The sequence below is a fragment of the Hyperoodon ampullatus genome (genome assembly GCF_949752795.1).
Source record: "Hyperoodon ampullatus genome assembly, chromosome: 1".
Classification (NCBI taxonomy): Eukaryota; Metazoa; Chordata; class Mammalia; order Artiodactyla; family Ziphiidae; genus Hyperoodon; species Hyperoodon ampullatus.
Genome location: NC_136914.1, coordinates 201,107,808 through 201,126,256, shown reverse-complemented (window position 1 = coordinate 201,126,256; position 18,449 = coordinate 201,107,808). Strand labels below are relative to the sequence as shown.

Below are 18,449 nucleotides of genomic sequence, written 5' to 3'. Positions count from 1 at the left end.
GGGTAGGTGGGTCAGCTGTCTACCTGAGATGCTCAGGTTCTGAGTGCCCGTTATCCCTGGATGCGTCTAAGTCAGCTGAGGTAGAAAAGGGACATAACAATCTGAAATGTCAAAGCAGTCCTGCTTGTTTTTCTCTCCTTCCTGCTTTCCCTTTCTGCCTCTATCCAAGCGCTCATCTTCCCTCTGGCTTCCTAGCACCGTTTAAGCCCCGCCCTTATTGAACCCTTAAGACTTTTCTCCCTTGTCGCGTTTGGCCCGGCTCAGCCGCCGTGACAAGGTCTTTGCGCATGTGCGGGGTGAAACGAGAAGAAGGTGAAGATGGCGGCGGCCAGGGCGGGGGTCCTGGGAGTCCGATGGCTGCAAAGGGCATCCCGAAACGTGGTGCCGATGGGTGCACGGACAGGTCCGCGAGAACGGGCGAGGCCTCAGTGTGGGAGAGGGGTGCCTGAGGTTTGGTGCGTCGGACGGAGGGTGGGTATTGTGGATACCGCGGCGGGCGAGTCCGGGCAAGGGCGGAGGTGGAGTTGGTGTATTCAGAAAAACAGGTGGAGGGTCTGCTGGTCCCTCGAAGCCTCGGGCTCCGGTCTCTGCAGCCACCGCAGCTTGAAGCCTTCAGAATGCAGGAGGAATGGGGTCAATTCTGACGTGCCCTCATCTGCTCTCCAGCCTCCCACATTACCAAGGACATGCTCCCGGGACCCTATCCCAGGACCCCAGAAGAACGGGCTGCCGCAGCCAAGAAGTATAATATGCGGGTGGAAGACTACGAGCCGTACCCAGATGATGGCATGGGGTGAGATAGGGTCTGCTCGCACCTGGGTAGTGATGGGAGAAGTTCGGCTGGGTTGGGTAGCTCTACTCTGACCCTTTTCCCCGAACCTTTTCGTGACCCCTCAGAGTCAACGGTGTGGGCGCTTTTCTCCGTGGAGGGAGGTGGGAGGGGATGGGTGAGCAGCTGCAGCCGAGAGGACTTCAATTTTCTCCTTGGCTCAGGCTGTTTCCTCAAATGAGGAAGCTGAGGTTTTAATAGCTCCCTTGAGGACCCCTGAATAGCACGAACCTTCTTTGGCTCCATCCAGAGCGCAAAGTTTCATTTAGATTGAGCATCTGCTGGGCTCAGGTGCTGTCATCCAGGCACGTGACCAGGCTGGAGCTGGATTCCTGTCATGAGAACCGTATTTGTAGATGGAGTACTCTATATCATGTATATCTCTCTTTTAAGAAATATTTTGCAGTTAGCGCTGTGGAAGTCATAGCAACTTTAAAGCAGATTAAATAGCCAACTCCCTTACTCCAGTTGATGGTTTTGCCCCCGCACCCCCGTAACATCCCTGTGGTTAATTGTCTGAGTTGATTACCATCACGCTCATTTTCTGTCCTAGCATCACTCTTTAAGCCGTGGTTTCAGCAGCTCCTATTCGTCTTGTTGTTTTCCAATCACTTTCTGTGACACATGTCTAGTTGTCATCATTTCCTATGTCTTTTATTGTGTTGTGGACAAGAGCAGCCTCGGTAGCAGTCTGTATAAGTTAAACCTGGTTTTGTTGGGGAAAAATCCAGCTTATCATGAAGACCCATGAGGTGTTTGAGACTTGGAGTTGTTATGTCAACTCTGTGGTTGAGAAACACAGTTGCTATGAAAAGTGCTTTTCTAATCTGTACCCTTTTGTTTTTATTCCAATTAACTGGGCGATCTTAGGTTCAGACTCTAAACTTCAGTTTCTTTTTCTGTCTAATGGGGGAAACAGAGTGATTGATTGTTAAATTCCCTTTCAGCACTAACATTATGACATTGCATGATTTTTCTTCTTTCTGTTGAAAGAAGATAAGAAAAGCTTACATATGTTAAAATGTTTCAGAGTTTGACATAAATTTTTAATGACAATTTGGACTTCTTCGGTTATTCTGTGCTTAGTGAGTAAAAACTGAGATTTTTTTTCACTTATCCAATAACATTTTATTAATGATAAATTTGGTATTGGAAGGCATTCAGGAAAATGGATCTCTTTTATACCGTTTGTAGGAAGGTAAACTGGCACAGTCTTTTTGGGGGGAAATTTGGGATATTTACCAGTGGCCCTTTAACTCAGCATTTCTCAATATGTACACCTCAGGGAAAAAATTGAGATCTTGATTTGAAGGTCAGTTCCTCTGTCCTTAGGGGAGGCAGTTACCTCTGTCACTTGGTTTTTCATCTCTGAGATGAGGAGACTGTGAATTGTCTGAGTGAGGCTGCTCAGAGCCCTGTCCAGAAGTTCTTGCTGTTTCTCAGGTATGGTGACTACCCAAAGCTCCCTGACCGCTCACAGCAGGAGAGGGATCCATGGTATGACTGGGACCACCCAGACCTGCGGTTGAACTGGGGTGAACCGGTGAGAGAACCATATCCCATTTCACCTTCCTTCCTATTCCCTATGTCTTCTGTAGCTCAAATGGCACTTTTCTGCCCAAGTAGCACTAAAGTTTTTCTGCCCAAGGAAGCGAGGTCCAGCAATCTGAGATCTGATGTTGCCTGTGTGGTGTGTGGAATGGGATGTCTGGGAGTAATCAAAGCTCTGTATCGTAAGAGTCAAAGCTCTGTATCGTAAGAGTTGTGAACTTCTATGATTGAGCTGTCTCTGGTCAGCGGAACCTAGACATAAGCCAGCATCCAGGCCTGTGGGCCACAGTATCTCAGATGTGGCTCTCAGAATACTGCCCAGGGCAGTAGAATGCCTTTCAAGCCTTCTGTGAGGCTCTAATCACTCTGGACTTCATGCCTTTTGCAGGAAGAGCAGTATGTGACAGTGATCTGCCTTTTTGTCTCAGATGCACTGGGACCTAGACATGTATATCAGGAACCGTGTGGACACGTCCCCCACTCCTGTTTCTTGGAATCTCATGTGTAAGCACCTCTTCGGCTTCGTGGCCTTCATGCTGTTCATGTTTTGGGTGGGGGAGACTTACCCCACCTACCAGCCTGTGGTGAGTATCTGAGAAGTGCTCCCTCAGCCACACTTACTTAGCCTTGTTTCCTGAGGGAATGAAGTCTCTGGAGTAGGGATCCAGCCAATACCAAGCTTGACTTCCTGGTAAGGCCTATAGAGGGTCCTACCCACTGGCCTGGTACAAGTACCAGAGCATTGCTCCTGCCTGCATCTTGGATCAGTCTGAGTGAGAAGAAACTGTAGGACTAAGTGAGGAATGAGAATGGAGAAGCCAGCTAGTCTTTAGAGTTGCCATTTTGGGAACTGTAATATTTCAGCAAGTGATCTTTTAAGGTAGAGTCAGGGAATCTCGAGTTGAAAGCTTATCCTTTGTTGGTGTGAAGGGCACTTCCTATAGGGTACTGGAAGCAATTAGTTTACTGCAAGCATGGACAGTTAGATTTTAGAGAATGTAAAGGACATTGTAAAGGACTGTCTGTAGAGAACAGACTTGTGGTTGCTAAGGGGGGTAGGGGAGGTATGGATTGGGAGTTTGGGATTAGCAGATGCAAACTAGTATAAATAGAATGGATAAACAACAAGGTCCTACTGTACAGCACAGGGAACTATATTCAGTATCCTGTGATAAACCATAATTGAAAAGAATATGAAAATGAATGTATATATATGTATAACTGAATCACTTTGCTGTACAGCAGAAATTAACAAACAATGTAACTCAACTATACGTAAATAAATTTAAAAAAAGAAAATATACTGTCTAGCTTTAAGGACGTTTAATTTGGATAAGAAGAAAATTTAGATACATGACATGAGCAACATTGGAACATATATATAGGAATTTGGCACAGTTTTTGTGTATATATGTGTGTAGTGAATGTGTATGCTGGGGGTATCAGGTGCTGTTAAGGAGAAGGATTATGCTAGATGCTAAAATATATATTTTTTAGATGGTGGGGAGAAGTTGAAGAGAACATTGGGGCAAGAGAAAATAGAATAAAGGAAGAGGACAGTGAGTTAGCTGGAGTGGAATAGGCTTATAAATAGTTCCTAGATAACCAGCTGCACTGGTTACCTGGAGAGCTACTAAAAATTCAGATTCCTGAGCTCCACTGCCTGGAGAGCCTAATTCAGTAATTTCAGAATGGGGTTCTAGAATCAATACTTAACAAGTTCCTAGGTAATTCTGATGTCCTGGGAAATCAGTTGTCGAAACTGCTGTGTTAAAAAAAATATTGTGCGGGGCTTCCCTGGTGGCGCAGTTGTTGAGAGTCCGCCTGCTGATGCAGGGGACGTGGGTTCGTGCCCCGGTCCGGGAAGATCCCACATGCCACGGAGCGGCTGGGCCCGTGAGCCATGGCCGCTGAGCCTGCGCGTCCGGAGCCTGTGCTCCGCAACGGGAGAGGCCACAACAGTGGGAGGCCCGCATACCGCAAAAAAAAAAAAAAAAAAAAAAAAAAAAAAAAAAAATATTGTGAAGTGAGTTTGATCAGTTAGGTTGCATGGCTAAGGGATCTGGACTTGATGGTATAGTAATGCACTAATTCAGTAAATATTTATGAAGCCCCTATCACGCACCCGGTACAGAAGGTGCTAAGGGTTGGGGGTACAGGGATGACTTGGTCTGCCTCTAGGCAGCAGGGAGCCATGTTGGGTTTCTGAACAGAAGAATGCCATAATGAAGCCTAGGTTTTTAGGAAGATTAATTTGGGAGTAGTCTACAGGGTAGATTGTGAGGAAAGGAACTGAAAGCAGGAGGCTGCCGTGTTTGTAGTTGGCTGCACAGTGCTACCTGTGCTGAGATAATCAATGTCCTAACGGTAGTGTGTGTGTCTGTGTGCACTGACACAAGGCTTCCTACCGAGCCCCAGGGGCCCCAGGCTGGAGAGTGCACATAGGGCTGGTGTGAGCGCCAACTTCACTTCAGGAGAGCAAGAAACACAGTGTGGCTCTTCCATTTTTCAGTTCTGTAAGCACATCACCCTTTTCTCCTCCCCTTGAGCTGTGTTCTCTGACAGCTGTTTGTTGGTAAGGCCAGCAGCCCCTAAAGCACGTCCGAGCCGTGTCTCTGTGCTTTCCCCCACTGCTGCTCCTGCACGCCTCATTTGCTAGGCCACTTTAGTGGTGGAACCATTAGAGGCTGAGTGACTTAAAGGAGATTGAGTCTGTCTCGACCCCGAGAGAGAGTGGGATGGATGGATGCATCGTCTCATTTAGAAAGCTCTCCCTCACACTCTCCCTTTCTCCCTCTCTCTTTCTCCTTTCTCCCTCTCCCTCCCTCCCTCTCTCTCTCACTCTCACTCACACACACACAAACAGTGTAGGCACCACTTCTCTTACAATCTAGGCTTTCTTTCTGCCTTGGGCCGAGCGGGGAAGAGGAGTGCTGTCCCTGCTGTTCTAGCCCAGCTGGGTCTGACCAAAGGCTACCATGTACCCATTTACTGTGTGTGATTCTTCACTCAGAGTGGGGTGTAGCCAGGTATTGGCTACATAGATATATGTTGTTCTTGCTGACCTGTGTTTTTTTCTTAGGGACCAAAGCAGTATCCTTACAATAATCTGTACCTGGAACGAGGTGGCGATCCCAACAAAGAACCTGAGCCGGTGGTTCACTATGAGATCTGAGGAGGCTTCGTGGGCTTTGTGCCCCCTAACTCACTCCCTCAATCCTAGAGATTTTACCTTAATGAAATCGCTAATAAAACTTAGTACTGTGGTGTCTGTGCCTCATTTCCCCAGGAGTAGCCATTGCTTAAGCACAAGAAGATGTTGATTTGCTAATTTCACTGGGAAAAGTAGTTGAGGATGTTGATTTGCTAATTTCACTGGGAAAAGTAGTTGAGGGTTCCAGTTGTACAGCAGGTGGTAAGGGTAGCTCCTTTCCCCATCTACAGGGTTGCGGAAGAAGGAAGATACGTTCCTGACTTCACAAGTTGGAACAAGATTTATTTCCCATAAAAAACCTTTTTAATAATAAGTGGTTAGCTAAAAAACAATACTCTAACGTGTTTCAAGTATATTATAGGATAAATAAGTGTTTTGGGACTGGCTTAGGGCTGTGATTGCCTCTAGTCTTATATCTCTTACAAGAATATGTATTTGGGACTTCCTTGGTGGCGCAGTGGTTAAGAATCCGCCTGCCAATGCATGTGCGGGACACGGGTTTGAGCCCTGGTCTGGGAAGATCCCACATACCATGGAGCAACTAAGCCTGTGTGCCACAACTACTGAGCCTGCACTCTAGAGCCCGTGAGCCACAACTACTGAGACTGTGTGCCACAACTACGGAAGCCCTTGCACCTAGAATCCGTGCTTTGCAACAAGAGAAGCCACCGTGATGACAAGCCTGCACACCACGACGAAGAGTAGCCCCTGCTCGCCGCAACTAGAGAAAGCCCGCGTGCAGCAACGAAGACCCAGCATAGCCAAAAATATTTTTTTTAAAAGTATGTATTTATTAAAAACAACATTGTAAATCAACTATACTTCAATTTAAAAAAAGAAAGAATATGTATTTATTCCAAAGCAACTTCTGAATCCTAGACTCTTATAAATGGATAAATTGACATTACCTTTGTTTATTAATTAGAGGATAGTCATTGACTTATTACTGAACCTATACATGGCTTTCACTACCTTAATGATTCATCCAAGCTCCTATAATAGCCTTAGAAAGAGAAAAACCATGTTTCTGAGGGTCTGTTTTTTTTTAATGAAGTTTTTTTTAAAAATTAATTTATTTTTGGCTGTGTTGGGTCTGTGTTCCTGTGCATGGGCTTTCTCTAGTTCTGGTGAGTGGGGGCTACTCTTTGTTGCGGTGCGTGGGCTTCTCATTGTGGTGGCTTCTGTTGCGGAGCACGGGCTCTAGGCGCGCAGGCTTCAGTAGTTGTGGCACGTGGGCTCAGTAGTTGTGGCTCGCGGGCCCTAGAGCGCAGGCTCAGTAGTTGTGGTGCACAGGCTTAGTTGCTCTGCAGCATGTGGGATCTTACTGGACCAGGGCTGAAACCCGTGTCCCCTGCATTGGCAGGCTGATTCTTAACCACTGGGCCACCAGGGAGGCCCTGAGCGTCTATTTCAATGCATCTGTTTAAAAGAGAACCAATTTATGTTCTTTTCTTCCCTTTAGGGACATTTTCTTAAATTACAATGATATTGCCTGAAAACCTGTCTCATAAAAAAGCATACATTCAACATGATCTGTAGAAGGCAGTCCATTTATGCTAGATAAGGGGTCCTTTAGTGGTATTCAGTCAGTGAAAGACCTTTATGAGATCAGGGAGTGGGTGCTTCTACTGAAATGCTTCTCTTTGAAGGTCTCCACTGCTTTTTATATGTTTTCATTCTCTGTCCTTTAGAGCACTTGATAAGTATTTAACAAACGTCTGTCTGCCTAATATATATCAGACACTGATAGGTCCTGGGGATATAAAGTTGAACAAGAAAATAATTGCCTTCAAGAAGTTACCTAGAAGAGGAGACTGGCATTTGTAAAACGAGGTGAAAAGAATTTCTAAGGTGTCTGAGTTGAGAGAAGGTTGCACTTTTTTTACTTTACTTTTTTTTTTTTTTGAATCATGTCCTACTTGAAACTGTGACCTTATGCCTTTGGTTCAGATTTCTTTCAGAGCACTCCAGTGACACCTCGGCCTCATTCCCTACTTCGAGGTGTTGCCTGAGGTTCAGTTTTCAACCCTATTTCTCATCCACTGTTGTGCTAAGAAGTTCAAGAAATACTTAGTACGTAGAGTGGGCAGGCACCACCAATGCCCTAAATTGTTTTCTGTCCTGAGTTCAAAACTCCCATGTCCACTTGAAAAGGAAATCTAGAGCTGTGTCACAATGACTTGGGGCCACGTCATAAGTCTTAAGATAACCAGCTCACCATCTTTGGGGGTATATCAGGCTGAAATATGGTGGTAGAATTCATGCATTAAATTAAAAATTTAAATCATATAACTTAGGTCTAAGATCTTCAGCTGCCTACAGAACATTTTATTTGGAAATGCCATAATTCCCTCAATCAATATAAAAAATATATATGATCACCCCCCTCCAACTTTTTATCGGTCACAAGAGCCTGTCCAGCTTTCTTTTACAATCATTGCCACTATGTTAATCCAGTCTTTCATCACCTGGTACCTGGATTGTTCTATTAGTCTCCTAATTTGATTCCCTGCCTCCAGTTCTGTTCTCTCTGCATGCTGATCCATATTGCTAGTCTGATATAATCTTATTGCATATCTGCCCATAATTTTCAGTAACTCCCAATTACCTGCAGAGTTGAATTGGTATTCCACAATCTGAATCCAGCCCACGCCCCCAACTGTAGTCCCTTTCATTCATGGTATGGGAAACACCAGGGCGCTATTAGCCGGTTGGGCCCTTTCCTCCTCGCTGGGAGTTCACCCATCTTGAAGCCCCAACATATGACACCTGTCTCGTCCCTGAAACCTTCCAGAAAGCCCCTGGTACCTCGCCCCCCGCCCATCTATAGCTTTTAATTAGTTCAACCAACGGTTGGGGGCACCAGTTGCTGGGCTGCAGAAGGTCACCGCTCCTTATGGCCTAGATTGCTTTTTACCTTTTCAACTAAGTGGATTCCACTGAGAGCCCCTGGAGCTAGGGCCGGGTCTTCTCCGCTTCAATAAGTAAATAACGAGTTATTTTCCCTTTTTAGAGGCTGCCCGCAGAGCCTGACTCAAATTGAATAGATCAGAACTTACTGGTCGCGGGATCTGACCCACTGAGCAATCACAGGACAGGTGAGGGAGGCCCGATTAAAAGCTATAATCCTATTAGGGAACGTTCTCCGTGGGTCAACGGGGTGCTGGGCCTGGCGCCTGGCGGCGCGTGTGGGAGGTGGGGCCTGCGGGCCAGGACTACTTTTGGCTCTCCGCAGCCGCCATCCACAGCTCTCTGCTGACCTCCGTAGCACAGAGAGACCACCGGCTCCGGCTCCGGCTCCGGCTCCGGCTCCGGCTCCGGCTCTGCTGCACCAGACCCCTGGCCTGGGCTTTCCGCGCAGGTTGGTTTTCCCCGCCTGTACGGGGCCGCTGAGCGGGGAAGCCGTGCAGGGGACCCCGAGCGCCGCCCATCTCTCGGGAGGGTGCCGGGGCGCGCTCGCCCTCCGCTGGCACTCCGGCCCGCCCCGCTCCCGGGGCTCCTGCCGGTGTGACTCTCAGGGGACCCCACGACGCCTGCCCTGCTCTCGGCCGCACTCGGCTCGTTCTCCCTGCCGCGCCTGGGTGCCTCAGCCCGAAGACGGCCTCTCTCCAGCGCTGCCCTGGCGCCTCCCCCAACAATCCTGGGCCCTGACCTGGCCTGGGCCCAGTGTCGGCAACGGGTCTCTGCGTCTGGCCTGGGCGGGAAGGCCTGTCAGTGCTGACGCCGGCGCGCCGCGGGGGAGGCCGACCATCCTCCGGAGGGACTGGACAGCCAAGGGTAGCTGGCGTCCTCTTTCACTGCACGAGTGTGTCCAGCTCTTGGTTGAGTGGTCATAGCTCTCCCACTTTTAACGCCCCCGGCCGCCGGCATTCTGACCGCAGCGGGGACCTTTTTTGTGAACAGATGTCTTTGAACAAAGTGGATTAAAAGCCCATCTTCCCAATTTGTAGGCTGGGGTTTAAACACTTAATGGAGTTTAGTTTAGACTGGTATAATGGTTGAAAGCACTGGGCTCTGGAGGCTGTTGGGGTGCACAGCTTGGCCTAGCCAGTTTTCTTCTCTAAAATGCGGATAGTGTCAGTACTGACCGCCCAGAACCATTGTGAGAATTAAATGAGATATGCAGGTCAAGTGCACACGGCTAATTTCAGCTCCCGTTTAAGAGACCTTTCTCCAGAAACGTGAAAATGGTATTGACCAGCAGGTGGCACTGGTGACCGTGTAGTATGATGTACAATCTTGTCCGAATATTCCTCAAGTGTTTAGAGGTCCCCGGGAAACCTCGGCTGAGTTGGCAGCCTTAAACTTTCTTCAAGCTGGAGAGTACATTTGATATTATTAAGTAATAAAACTTTTGTTTTGGTAGGTCAAGACTAACCTGACTGTGGCTTGCTCAAGCAGGTCATGGTGGGTCCCAAGTTTACTCCATCAAGTTCAGTGTTAGCTTTTTTTTTTTTTTAAACTTCCCTGCTGCTTTAGCCTGTTGGGATGGCACCTTGAGTATGTGTTAGAATTGGTTTGGAAACTACCGGGTTAAAATAGATGTCTGCATTCATTCATAAAATATTATCGAGCACTTACTATGTGCCAGACATTGTTCTGACACTAGTTATAACATGGAGAACAAAGCAGACACAGTGCTAGCTCTCATGGAGTTAACTTATTAGTGGACAATACCAACAATGTAGATGTAAATAAATATATAATTATAGATTGCTAAGAAGAAAAAAAGGAGTCTGTTTTCGATTGGGTGGATCACCTCATTGAGGAGGTGAGAAGCTGAGCCCTGAAAGATGTGATAAGGAACCAGTCATGCAGAGAATGAAACAAAAAGCTGTCAAATTCTGCAAACAGAATTTACAAAGCTCTAAAGTGGGGAAAAGCCAGGAAATGAAAAAAGGCTAATGCAGCTGTAGCACAATAAGTAAGGGGGAGAGTAGGAAGAGATGAAGTTGAAGTGGTAGGCTAGAGCCTTTGAGCAGGGATCAAAGGGGTTCGCATTTTATTCTGAGTGTGATAGAAGCCACTGAAAAATTTTAAGTGTGGAATGCCAAAATCCAATTTTTTATTTTAAAAGTTTACTCCTGCTGCTATGCAGAGAATGAATTGGGTGACAGGGATGAGTAGCAGGGAGAAGACCAGTAATCTAGGTGATAGATGATAGTATCTTCAAATAGAGCAGTGGTGAAGATGGAGAAAAATAGATTAAGATATATTTTGGAGGCAAAATTTGGAAGACTTAATGATGGATTAGAAGGGAATAAGGGGGAAGGAGGGATCTATGGTGATTTTCAGGTTTGGGGGTTAAGCAGTTGGCTGGGTGGTGGTACGATTTGCTGAAATGAAGAAAACTGAAGGAAGAACAGATGGGTGGGTGAGATGGTGGAATAGAGAATTCCATTTTAGACAGATTAACTTTTAGGTATCTTTACTATATCCAAGTAGAAATATTTGATTAGCAGTTGTATATAAGAACTTGTAGCTCAGAGGAGAGATTTGTGTTGCCCATATAAATTTGGGAGTCATCGACATATGGATGATGTTTAAAACCAAGGGATTGGATAGGGTCACTGAGAGATTATTTGGTTTGATGGTTATCATCACCCTTGGGCCTGTGGCAACCAGTGTATTTGAATATCTTTTACGGTTTAAAGCATTAGATTTCAGTAACTGGGAAAATGAACTGTCATTACAGATCTGCAGACGGTCATGTATTTGTTACCCTGTGTTGCCCCAAAATGCCCCATTCTTTGGTGGTGAGAGAGAAACAAGCTCTCATGTCCACAGGTGTTCCCCTTGATCTGGCCCTTAAACTTGCTGGTTTCTATTTTCAGTAGGCTGAGGGCCATGTCACTTTTCTGCCACCTACAGGACAGAACATGAAGCTGAAGGAACTTGAGCGGCCAGCTGTCCAAGTGTGGAGCCCAGCTAGCCACTACCCTGTGTATCTGGCCACAGGTATGGTGATACTGTGGATAAGGATCCACTGGAGTACATAGATTGAAGGGAAACCTAGTATCCAGGGTTCTTTATTGTGCTTCAGAGAAAGTTTTAGAGTCATGGAAATCTGGGGTTGGCTAACAGCATATGCAAAGGGATATTAGGAGTTCCTGGTACCTGGGGGTAACCTTGGACTCTGGCTTAAGGCTAAGCACCTCATGCTTTCTTGCTTTCTTTGGAGCTACCATTTGAAAAAGGGTATTGCAGTCCTCTCCTGTTCCTCCTCTTCTCTACTGCTTAACCATTTATACCCCAAATCCATGCATATATTGTTGCTCATTGCTGCCTCTTCCTGACTTTTCTTGTGCCTAGGAACATCTGCCCAGCAGCTAGATGCCTCCTTTAGTACAGATGGCACATTGGAAATCTTTGAGGTTGATTTCAGGGACCCCTCTCTGGACTTGAAACGCAAGGGAGTCCTTTCTCCCTCCAGCAGGTACTATGTCTGAACTTTTGATGGGTATGCAGGGCAGATCCTGCTGTAGACCCTGATGGGGAATCCCAGGAGTAGTATGTGCTTCTCAGGGCTCATGAGGAGACAAGTGAGGGGAGAATGATCTTTAAGTAGGAGAGAAGTTAACTCTGGGTTTATTTTGCAAGAGGATTTTGAAAACACCCACTCCAACCTTTGTGGTCAGCAGCAGCAGCGTCATGCAGAATCATGTGATAGAGACGCCTCACAGAAGCCTGGAGCCACAAGTACCTGATCTGTCTCTGAATGCAGAGGAATTGGCTCCTTTCTCCCTTGGTTCTTGTGACGATAACAGCCTTACACAGTATTTCCTTGTCTGCCAGTGGGAGGCGAAAGAATGATCCTCTCCTCATTGCTGTCAGGCACCGATAGGGCACTCATGGATTTCATGGCTCTGGCAGGCTTACAGGGCTGGGTACTAGCATTCACCAAGCACATGTATACATGCCAGGCACTATGCTAGGGGCTCTGTATAATATCTTATTCATTCCTCAAAATGAGCCTAACCAATAAATACCATTATTCCCATTTTACATAGGAGAGAACCAAAACTCTGAGAAGCTAGGATTTAAGTCTAGGCCTGTCTTACTCCAAAACCTACCTTCTTTCTATTATTCAACTGTTCTTTTACAGGTTGTGTAAAGATGAGGCTTACAGTCTGAATCAATGATTTCTAAATTTTTGTACAATCAGGAAAAATGTGAATATTCACTGTACTCAAGTATATATTCAGTATAAATAATATACATGTATTACTGTACTACTTTTTAGTATTAAAAATATAAATCTTTTTCTTACAGCCCAGAGGATTATCTTGCCCATCCCACTTTAGAGATTGCTGGTCTAGAATGCAACTCTCCATCTTCTTGTGCATTTTTTGGTCCATCTGAGTGATTAGATTAAGTTATTTAGACAGAAGTACCCTCTTCTTTCTTTTCATGGTTTAACCTAATAATGAAAGTTAGTTTGTGTTCTCCTTTTCTTGAGCTCCTATATCACTTTGTTACAGTATCCCTTATTTTGCAGTTTTTAACATTTCTTTGTATTTCCAGTACCTTTACCTTTTGAAGAGCAGGCCTTGGCAGGTTTACCAGTAATGATGAGATATTCTTAGCCTCTAAGCAAGCATTTCGGAAAGGGCTGCTGAAAGGGGTGAGCTAACTTAATAATGTTTATACTCCTGAAGATAAGAAAAGGGGCAGTGAGCGCAAGGACTCTTTTCTTTGACCAGCCAAGCAGCAGCTTCAGCACAGTAGTGGCTCCTTAGGGCTAGGAGTTCCTAAGAAAGAAGCAATGTAATTGCTTAAGAAACCTTGAAACTGAATCCTGAGATCCATGTAGGCAGAGATTTTTGTCTGTTTTATTCACTGCTATATCTTTAGCATCTAGAACAGTGCCTGTCATTAGGTGGTTAAAAAATATCTGTGGAGGGGCTTCCCTGGTGGCGCAGTGGTTGAGAGTCTGCCTGCCGATGCAGGGGACATGGGTTTGTGCCCCGGTCCGGGAAGATCCCACATGCTGCGGAGCGGCTGGGCCCGTGAGCCATGGCCGCTGAGCCTGCGCGTCCGGAGCCTGTGCTCCGCAACGGGAGAGGCCACAACAGTGAGAGGCCCGCGTACCGCAAAAAAAAAAAAAAAAAAAAAATCTGTGGAATAAATGAATGATATTAGAACCTTCTGGATTACCAAATGGAGCATTCATGTCCACCAGTTCAGTTTGTTATAGTTAGCCTTCAGTTAGTCTTAGTGCCTTAAGAGCTTTCCAAGGGTAACAATCTGTTTGTTTGGCAGCCAACTAGGTTGAAGGGACCCTTTTTGAAATGTTGATACTGTATTCAGGAATCATGAAGCATCACCTCACACCCTGCTCTACCCTGCAGGAATTTGGGGACTATAATCAGAACAAATGGTACAGTTAACTTCCTTTTTCCACCTCTATAATTGTGTCTAAAGATTGATTCTCATTCTCAAAGACCTAAGGGATTACCTTTGACACAGTTCGGTTGGGCCCTTACTGAAGAAATCATCTTAGACCCTCCAGGGTTTAAGACACCCACTTCTTTCCATTCCAGCCTGGGTTAGGTCACTTACTCAAAAGTCAGCACCACAGACAATTGACCAAGATGATCAGGGTAGACAAAGGGCAACCCATCCTTTGCTTTATGCTTTCCTCTTTTCTGTGTCATCTTCTGTTTGGTTTAATGGAAAACACAGTTGTTTTGGGTTGCTACCTTGGCTAAAACTATGTGACTTTGGGCAAACTGAATTCCATCAGTGATCTTAGGTTTCCTCGCTTATATGTAAAGAAGAGGTTGTATAAGATGACTTCTAAGAATCTACTGAACTCCAAATTTAAGTCTTATCTTAAATCTCTCCTTCCCTTTTTCTAGCTTAGTCTCCTTCCTTTTTTCCTTCTTTTTTTTAACAAATGCCTCTCTGTATCTCTTTATTATTAACTATACATACTCTTCAAAGTCTTCCCCCTTCCATTGCCTGCCCTTTTTACCAGACCCATGCCTCAACCACATTTGAATCCTGAAGATCCCCTTATCCTCAACCCATGGTGTATCAGAGAAATATTATCTATTTAGAAATACCTGACTGAAAGAGAAATGTTCTGAAACACTGGTATGGGTGAAGATAAGGGACAGCTTTAAGCTATAAATAGAGTGAAGAGAGTGTGTGGATTAATGCCACTGGATGCAATCAGAATCAATATGGATTAGCATGTGCACTGAAGCAAGAGATGTTTGGTTTGTTAGATGAATCTCACTCAAGAAGAAAGCTATCTGGGAGAATAATACATTGTTTATGTATTGACTTTTGAGTTGAGGACATAGCTGCTGTGGCTGAATGAGTTCAGGGCTCAGTGGGTGATTTGCTGCACTCTACCTCTGTCTACACTGAGGTTCTAGATCTCTGAGTGGCCTCTGTAACCTATGTCTGACCCATCCTCTAGGAACATGGAGAAAGTAGGTGATCTATCTTACAATACCTTTATCTCAGTTCTAGCTACTTGGGGAGCACTGTGACCCCTCTTTAGGTGCCTTTGTAAGGGACAACACTAAGCAGTAAAAGATCGTTTTGGTACTACTCCTGGTTTTCTTGTTTCTAAGACTTGCCTTCTCTCTAGAGACATCAAGATCACAGAGGAGAGAGAGCATGGGCTTTGTTGTTGGACAGACTTGGGTTCAAGTCCCAGCTTTGCCATCTACTGTCCTATCAGACACATTATTTAACTTCTCTGACCCTGTTTTCTCTACTGTAAATTTGAGTAACATAGTTGGCACATAGTAGCCTGGTGCATACTAGGCATTCAAAAAAGTAATTCTCCTCTCAGACAGCCATCGCTCCACCCCAGTGTCTTTATTCTCCAGCTTGGAGCACTGCCCTCATCTGTCTGACTTTTAAGGAAACTTGGATTTCCTCAGTTATTTTGGCCAAGATGTGGACAAACTCATTTTCACTTTAATCCACTAACATGAGGTTGGGATTTTTCTTAAGGAACTTCACTAAGCAAATAAAATCAAAATCCAAAACGAAGTACAGAAATCATGGGAGCAAGAATTTATACAGCACATACTCCTAATCATAAGGTAGCTGAAGCTTGGCCTCAGATGAGCTTAGCTGGTGTGACGTTCTGATCTCACAGGTCTCAGTTTATTCTCTCCAGCCTTGTCTTTCTCTTTTTGCCAGGAGCATAGCCATGAGTTGATTGTTGGGGCTGGTTCTATCTTTATGCATTCAACTTCTTCCCATTGTTCTATGCTGGTGTGCAGTCAGATGTATCTAGTACAGAGGTTCTTAACCTCGGCAGCTTATTAGAATCAGCTGGGGGGCTCTTACTAGAAATGTAGAGGGCCTGTCTGGAAATTCTGCTTCACAAGGTCTGGGTGGGAATCAAGGAAACTGTATTTTCTTTAGGTGCCACCCCTCATTCTGTGATGCCATATGGTCTCCATCATTGCCATCATTATCCTGAGAAGCTCTTTAGCAGAGAATTCCACCTGTATTCTCATGTTTTCAAAGTTCCCACCTTCCTATACAAACTCGTCTCCCTATACTTTCTACTTAAATCTCTTAGTTCCTATTTGCAGGCCAAAGGCCATCTTTTTTGTTTCATAACTTTTTATTTTTAAAATATTCAAACACAGAAAAGTTGCACAATAGTACAATGAACAATCATATACCTTCATTTAGACTCATCAGTTGTTAATGTTTTGTCACATTTGCTCACATGCTTGTGTGCTCTCTCTTTGTACACACACACACACACACACACACACACACACACACACACACACACACACACACACACACACACACACACACACACACGGCTGTCCACTTGCAGGGCAGAGATGATTGATCAAGTCTCCTTCCTTGCCTGACTCGTCCCAGGTGTTGTCTATCACAGCTATTCGGGCTCCAGTTTCACCCTTACTAGTGAAGTGTTAACAGTAGGAATGTACTTTCTGCATGCTTACACAAAGAAAAATCATTTTGTCACACCCCGTATTCTGCATTTCAGCCACTCTAAAGTAACTGGGCCCTCTTCTCCGACCCTTTGATGACTCCCATGTGGTCTCAGGTACCTTTTACCCTGATTTTATATGTCATGTTGTAGGTCACTGCATTCCCATGTGAATTTCCATGGCCATACCTACCTCTGCTTCCTGTGTGACCTATTAGAGGCTTCTCTGGCTAACCTATTGACTTGCCCTCTGCCCACCCTGTTGACTTGCCCTCTGCCCATGCTGAGCTCTAGCCCCTGGATGACATGGCAGCCTCTGGAGCCAGCATGGAACACATTCTTCTGTCCTGTTAAGGTCAGCGCAACCTTAGAAAATATAGCCTTTCTGACAGTAGCTTTAGACCCACTGTTTGTTCAGCTCTGCTGTTTTTGTTCAGATGCTGACCTGGTCTGAACTAGTGCTCAGCTCTTCACTTTTGACAGGTTGGCTCTGCAATAATGACTGGCCAAACAGGTTCCTGCCTGGTCGCCCCATTCAATTTCTTTGCTGATTGTTCCCAGGGTGTGGGAACATTTGATTTCAGTTAGAGATCTTATGACATCATTCAATGTGAAATCTGGCTTCTCGGAAGGCTGCGGAAATATCCTTGTCTAGTAGGATAGCCAAGTGAAATGGAGGACAGACCACCTGTGAGGCTTTGGGGATTTCACATGCCTTCCCTAGGGGCTTTGCAGGGGACCCATACTTGTGTGCAGGGAGCCCAGGGTCCATCTCTTTCTTGTGTGAAAGATGCTCAGAAAGCCAGAAAAGTATTTCCCAAATGGTGCATTTATTCTTTGTGCCTCTGTGTCTCTAGGGCTGGCCCACTGAATCCACATGGTTGTTCCAGTGGACTAGACACATGGGAGAGGCATGGGATGGGAAAGTCCTTAGATCTTTTCTCACTTCCAGTTTAAGAGGGAAGAGGGGACAGCAACTGTTGGCCTAAGGAACCTGCTTCTATTCAGGTGTAGAAGAGTTTGGATCTTGCTCTAAATAGAAGACAGTATTTTATGATGGTTAAGAGCTCAGGCTTTGGCATAAGATGGGCCTAACTTTGAACCTTGACTCTGTCACTTCCTAGGTGTCAAATGGGAGTAAAATTACTAACTGTATATACAGAAGTTTCGCAACTTCTCTGTGCCTCGTTTCCTCAATTGAAAATGGAGTTAATACCTCATGGAGTTGTTGATCAGCTAATACATGTGAAGCACTTAAAACAGTGCCTAGTACATAGGAAGTTATCAAAATAAGTGTTAGTTGTTATTTGAGTTGGGAGGATTAAAAAGTAATTTATTTGAAGTGTTAATCACTGGGTTTATATTAAACCCAATAATATTAACAAAAACAAAAAAAAGCACCCCTCCCCCAGCCCCATGGCAGTGGCCTCCTGGCTTCTAGTGTAACATAGATGGAACATTTTTTCAGCCAAAGGGAAGGAGGACCAGGCAGAGGAGACCTCTGTTCTGTGACTGGGAAATGAAGGAGACAGGCAGGCCCTGACTAAGGGTGGGGATGCCTGCATAATGTCAGAGGCTGACAAAGATGCCCATTCTCTACTTATTGACATGGACCTGAGTTGGTGCTGATGCCATTTCCTCCTCTTTGTAGGTTTCACAAGCTGATCTGGGGGAGCTTTGGCAACAGGCTTCTGGAAGGCTCTGGGGTTATTGCAGGCGGCAGGGATGATGGCATGCTTACTCTATACAATGTGACCCACATCCTGTCTTCGGGAAAGGAGCCTGTGATTACCCAGATACAGAAGCACACGGGGACTGTCAGAGCCCTTGACTTTAATCCTTTCCAGGTACTACATTTCAGTTAATCAGACATGGCTGACAGATCTGAAGGGAAGCGTTTGCTTGTGACT

At 45.4% G+C, this 18,449-nt stretch overlaps 2 protein-coding genes across 2 annotated transcripts in view; both read left to right on the top strand.

The window, feature by feature from the left end:
* Nucleotides 1-307: 307 nt before the first annotated feature.
* Nucleotides 308-5,646, top strand: NDUFB8 (NADH:ubiquinone oxidoreductase subunit B8). The gene is made up of 5 exons (XM_079698999.1): nt 308-403; nt 667-793; nt 2,273-2,372; nt 2,809-2,964; nt 5,463-5,646. The coding sequence occupies exons 1-5, from the start codon at nt 319-321 to the stop codon at nt 5,553-5,555; spliced, it is 561 nt and encodes a 186-aa protein (XP_079555125.1). The 5' UTR covers nt 308-318; the 3' UTR covers nt 5,556-5,646.
* A 5,809-nt stretch (nt 5,647-11,455) lies between these two features.
* SEC31B (SEC31 homolog B, COPII coat complex component) overlaps nt 11,456-18,449 on the top strand; it is a gene marked incomplete at its 3' end in the record, with an annotated part of 28,545 nt that continues 21,551 nt past the window's right edge. Inside the window, 3 exon segments of the mRNA XM_079712780.1 lie at nt 11,456-11,552; nt 11,907-12,030; nt 18,191-18,386. Of these exon segments, the coding sequence (XP_079568906.1) occupies nt 11,474-11,552; nt 11,907-12,030; nt 18,191-18,386 (399 nt within the window). The 5' untranslated portion in view covers nt 11,456-11,473.

Bases quoted from the DNA above. Each gene is read 5' to 3' on its own strand.
- NDUFB8 (XM_079698999.1), top strand. From the start codon at position 319: ATGGCGGCGGCCAGGGCGGGGGTCCTGGGAGTCCGATGGCTGCAAAGG. The intron at 794-2,272 runs GTGAGATAGGGT...GCTGTTTCTCAG, and splicing joins TACCCAGATGATGGCATGGG to GTATGGTGACTACCCAAAGC. The intron at 2,965-5,462 runs GTGAGTATCTGA...TTTTTTTCTTAG, and splicing joins ACCCCACCTACCAGCCTGTG to GGACCAAAGCAGTATCCTTA.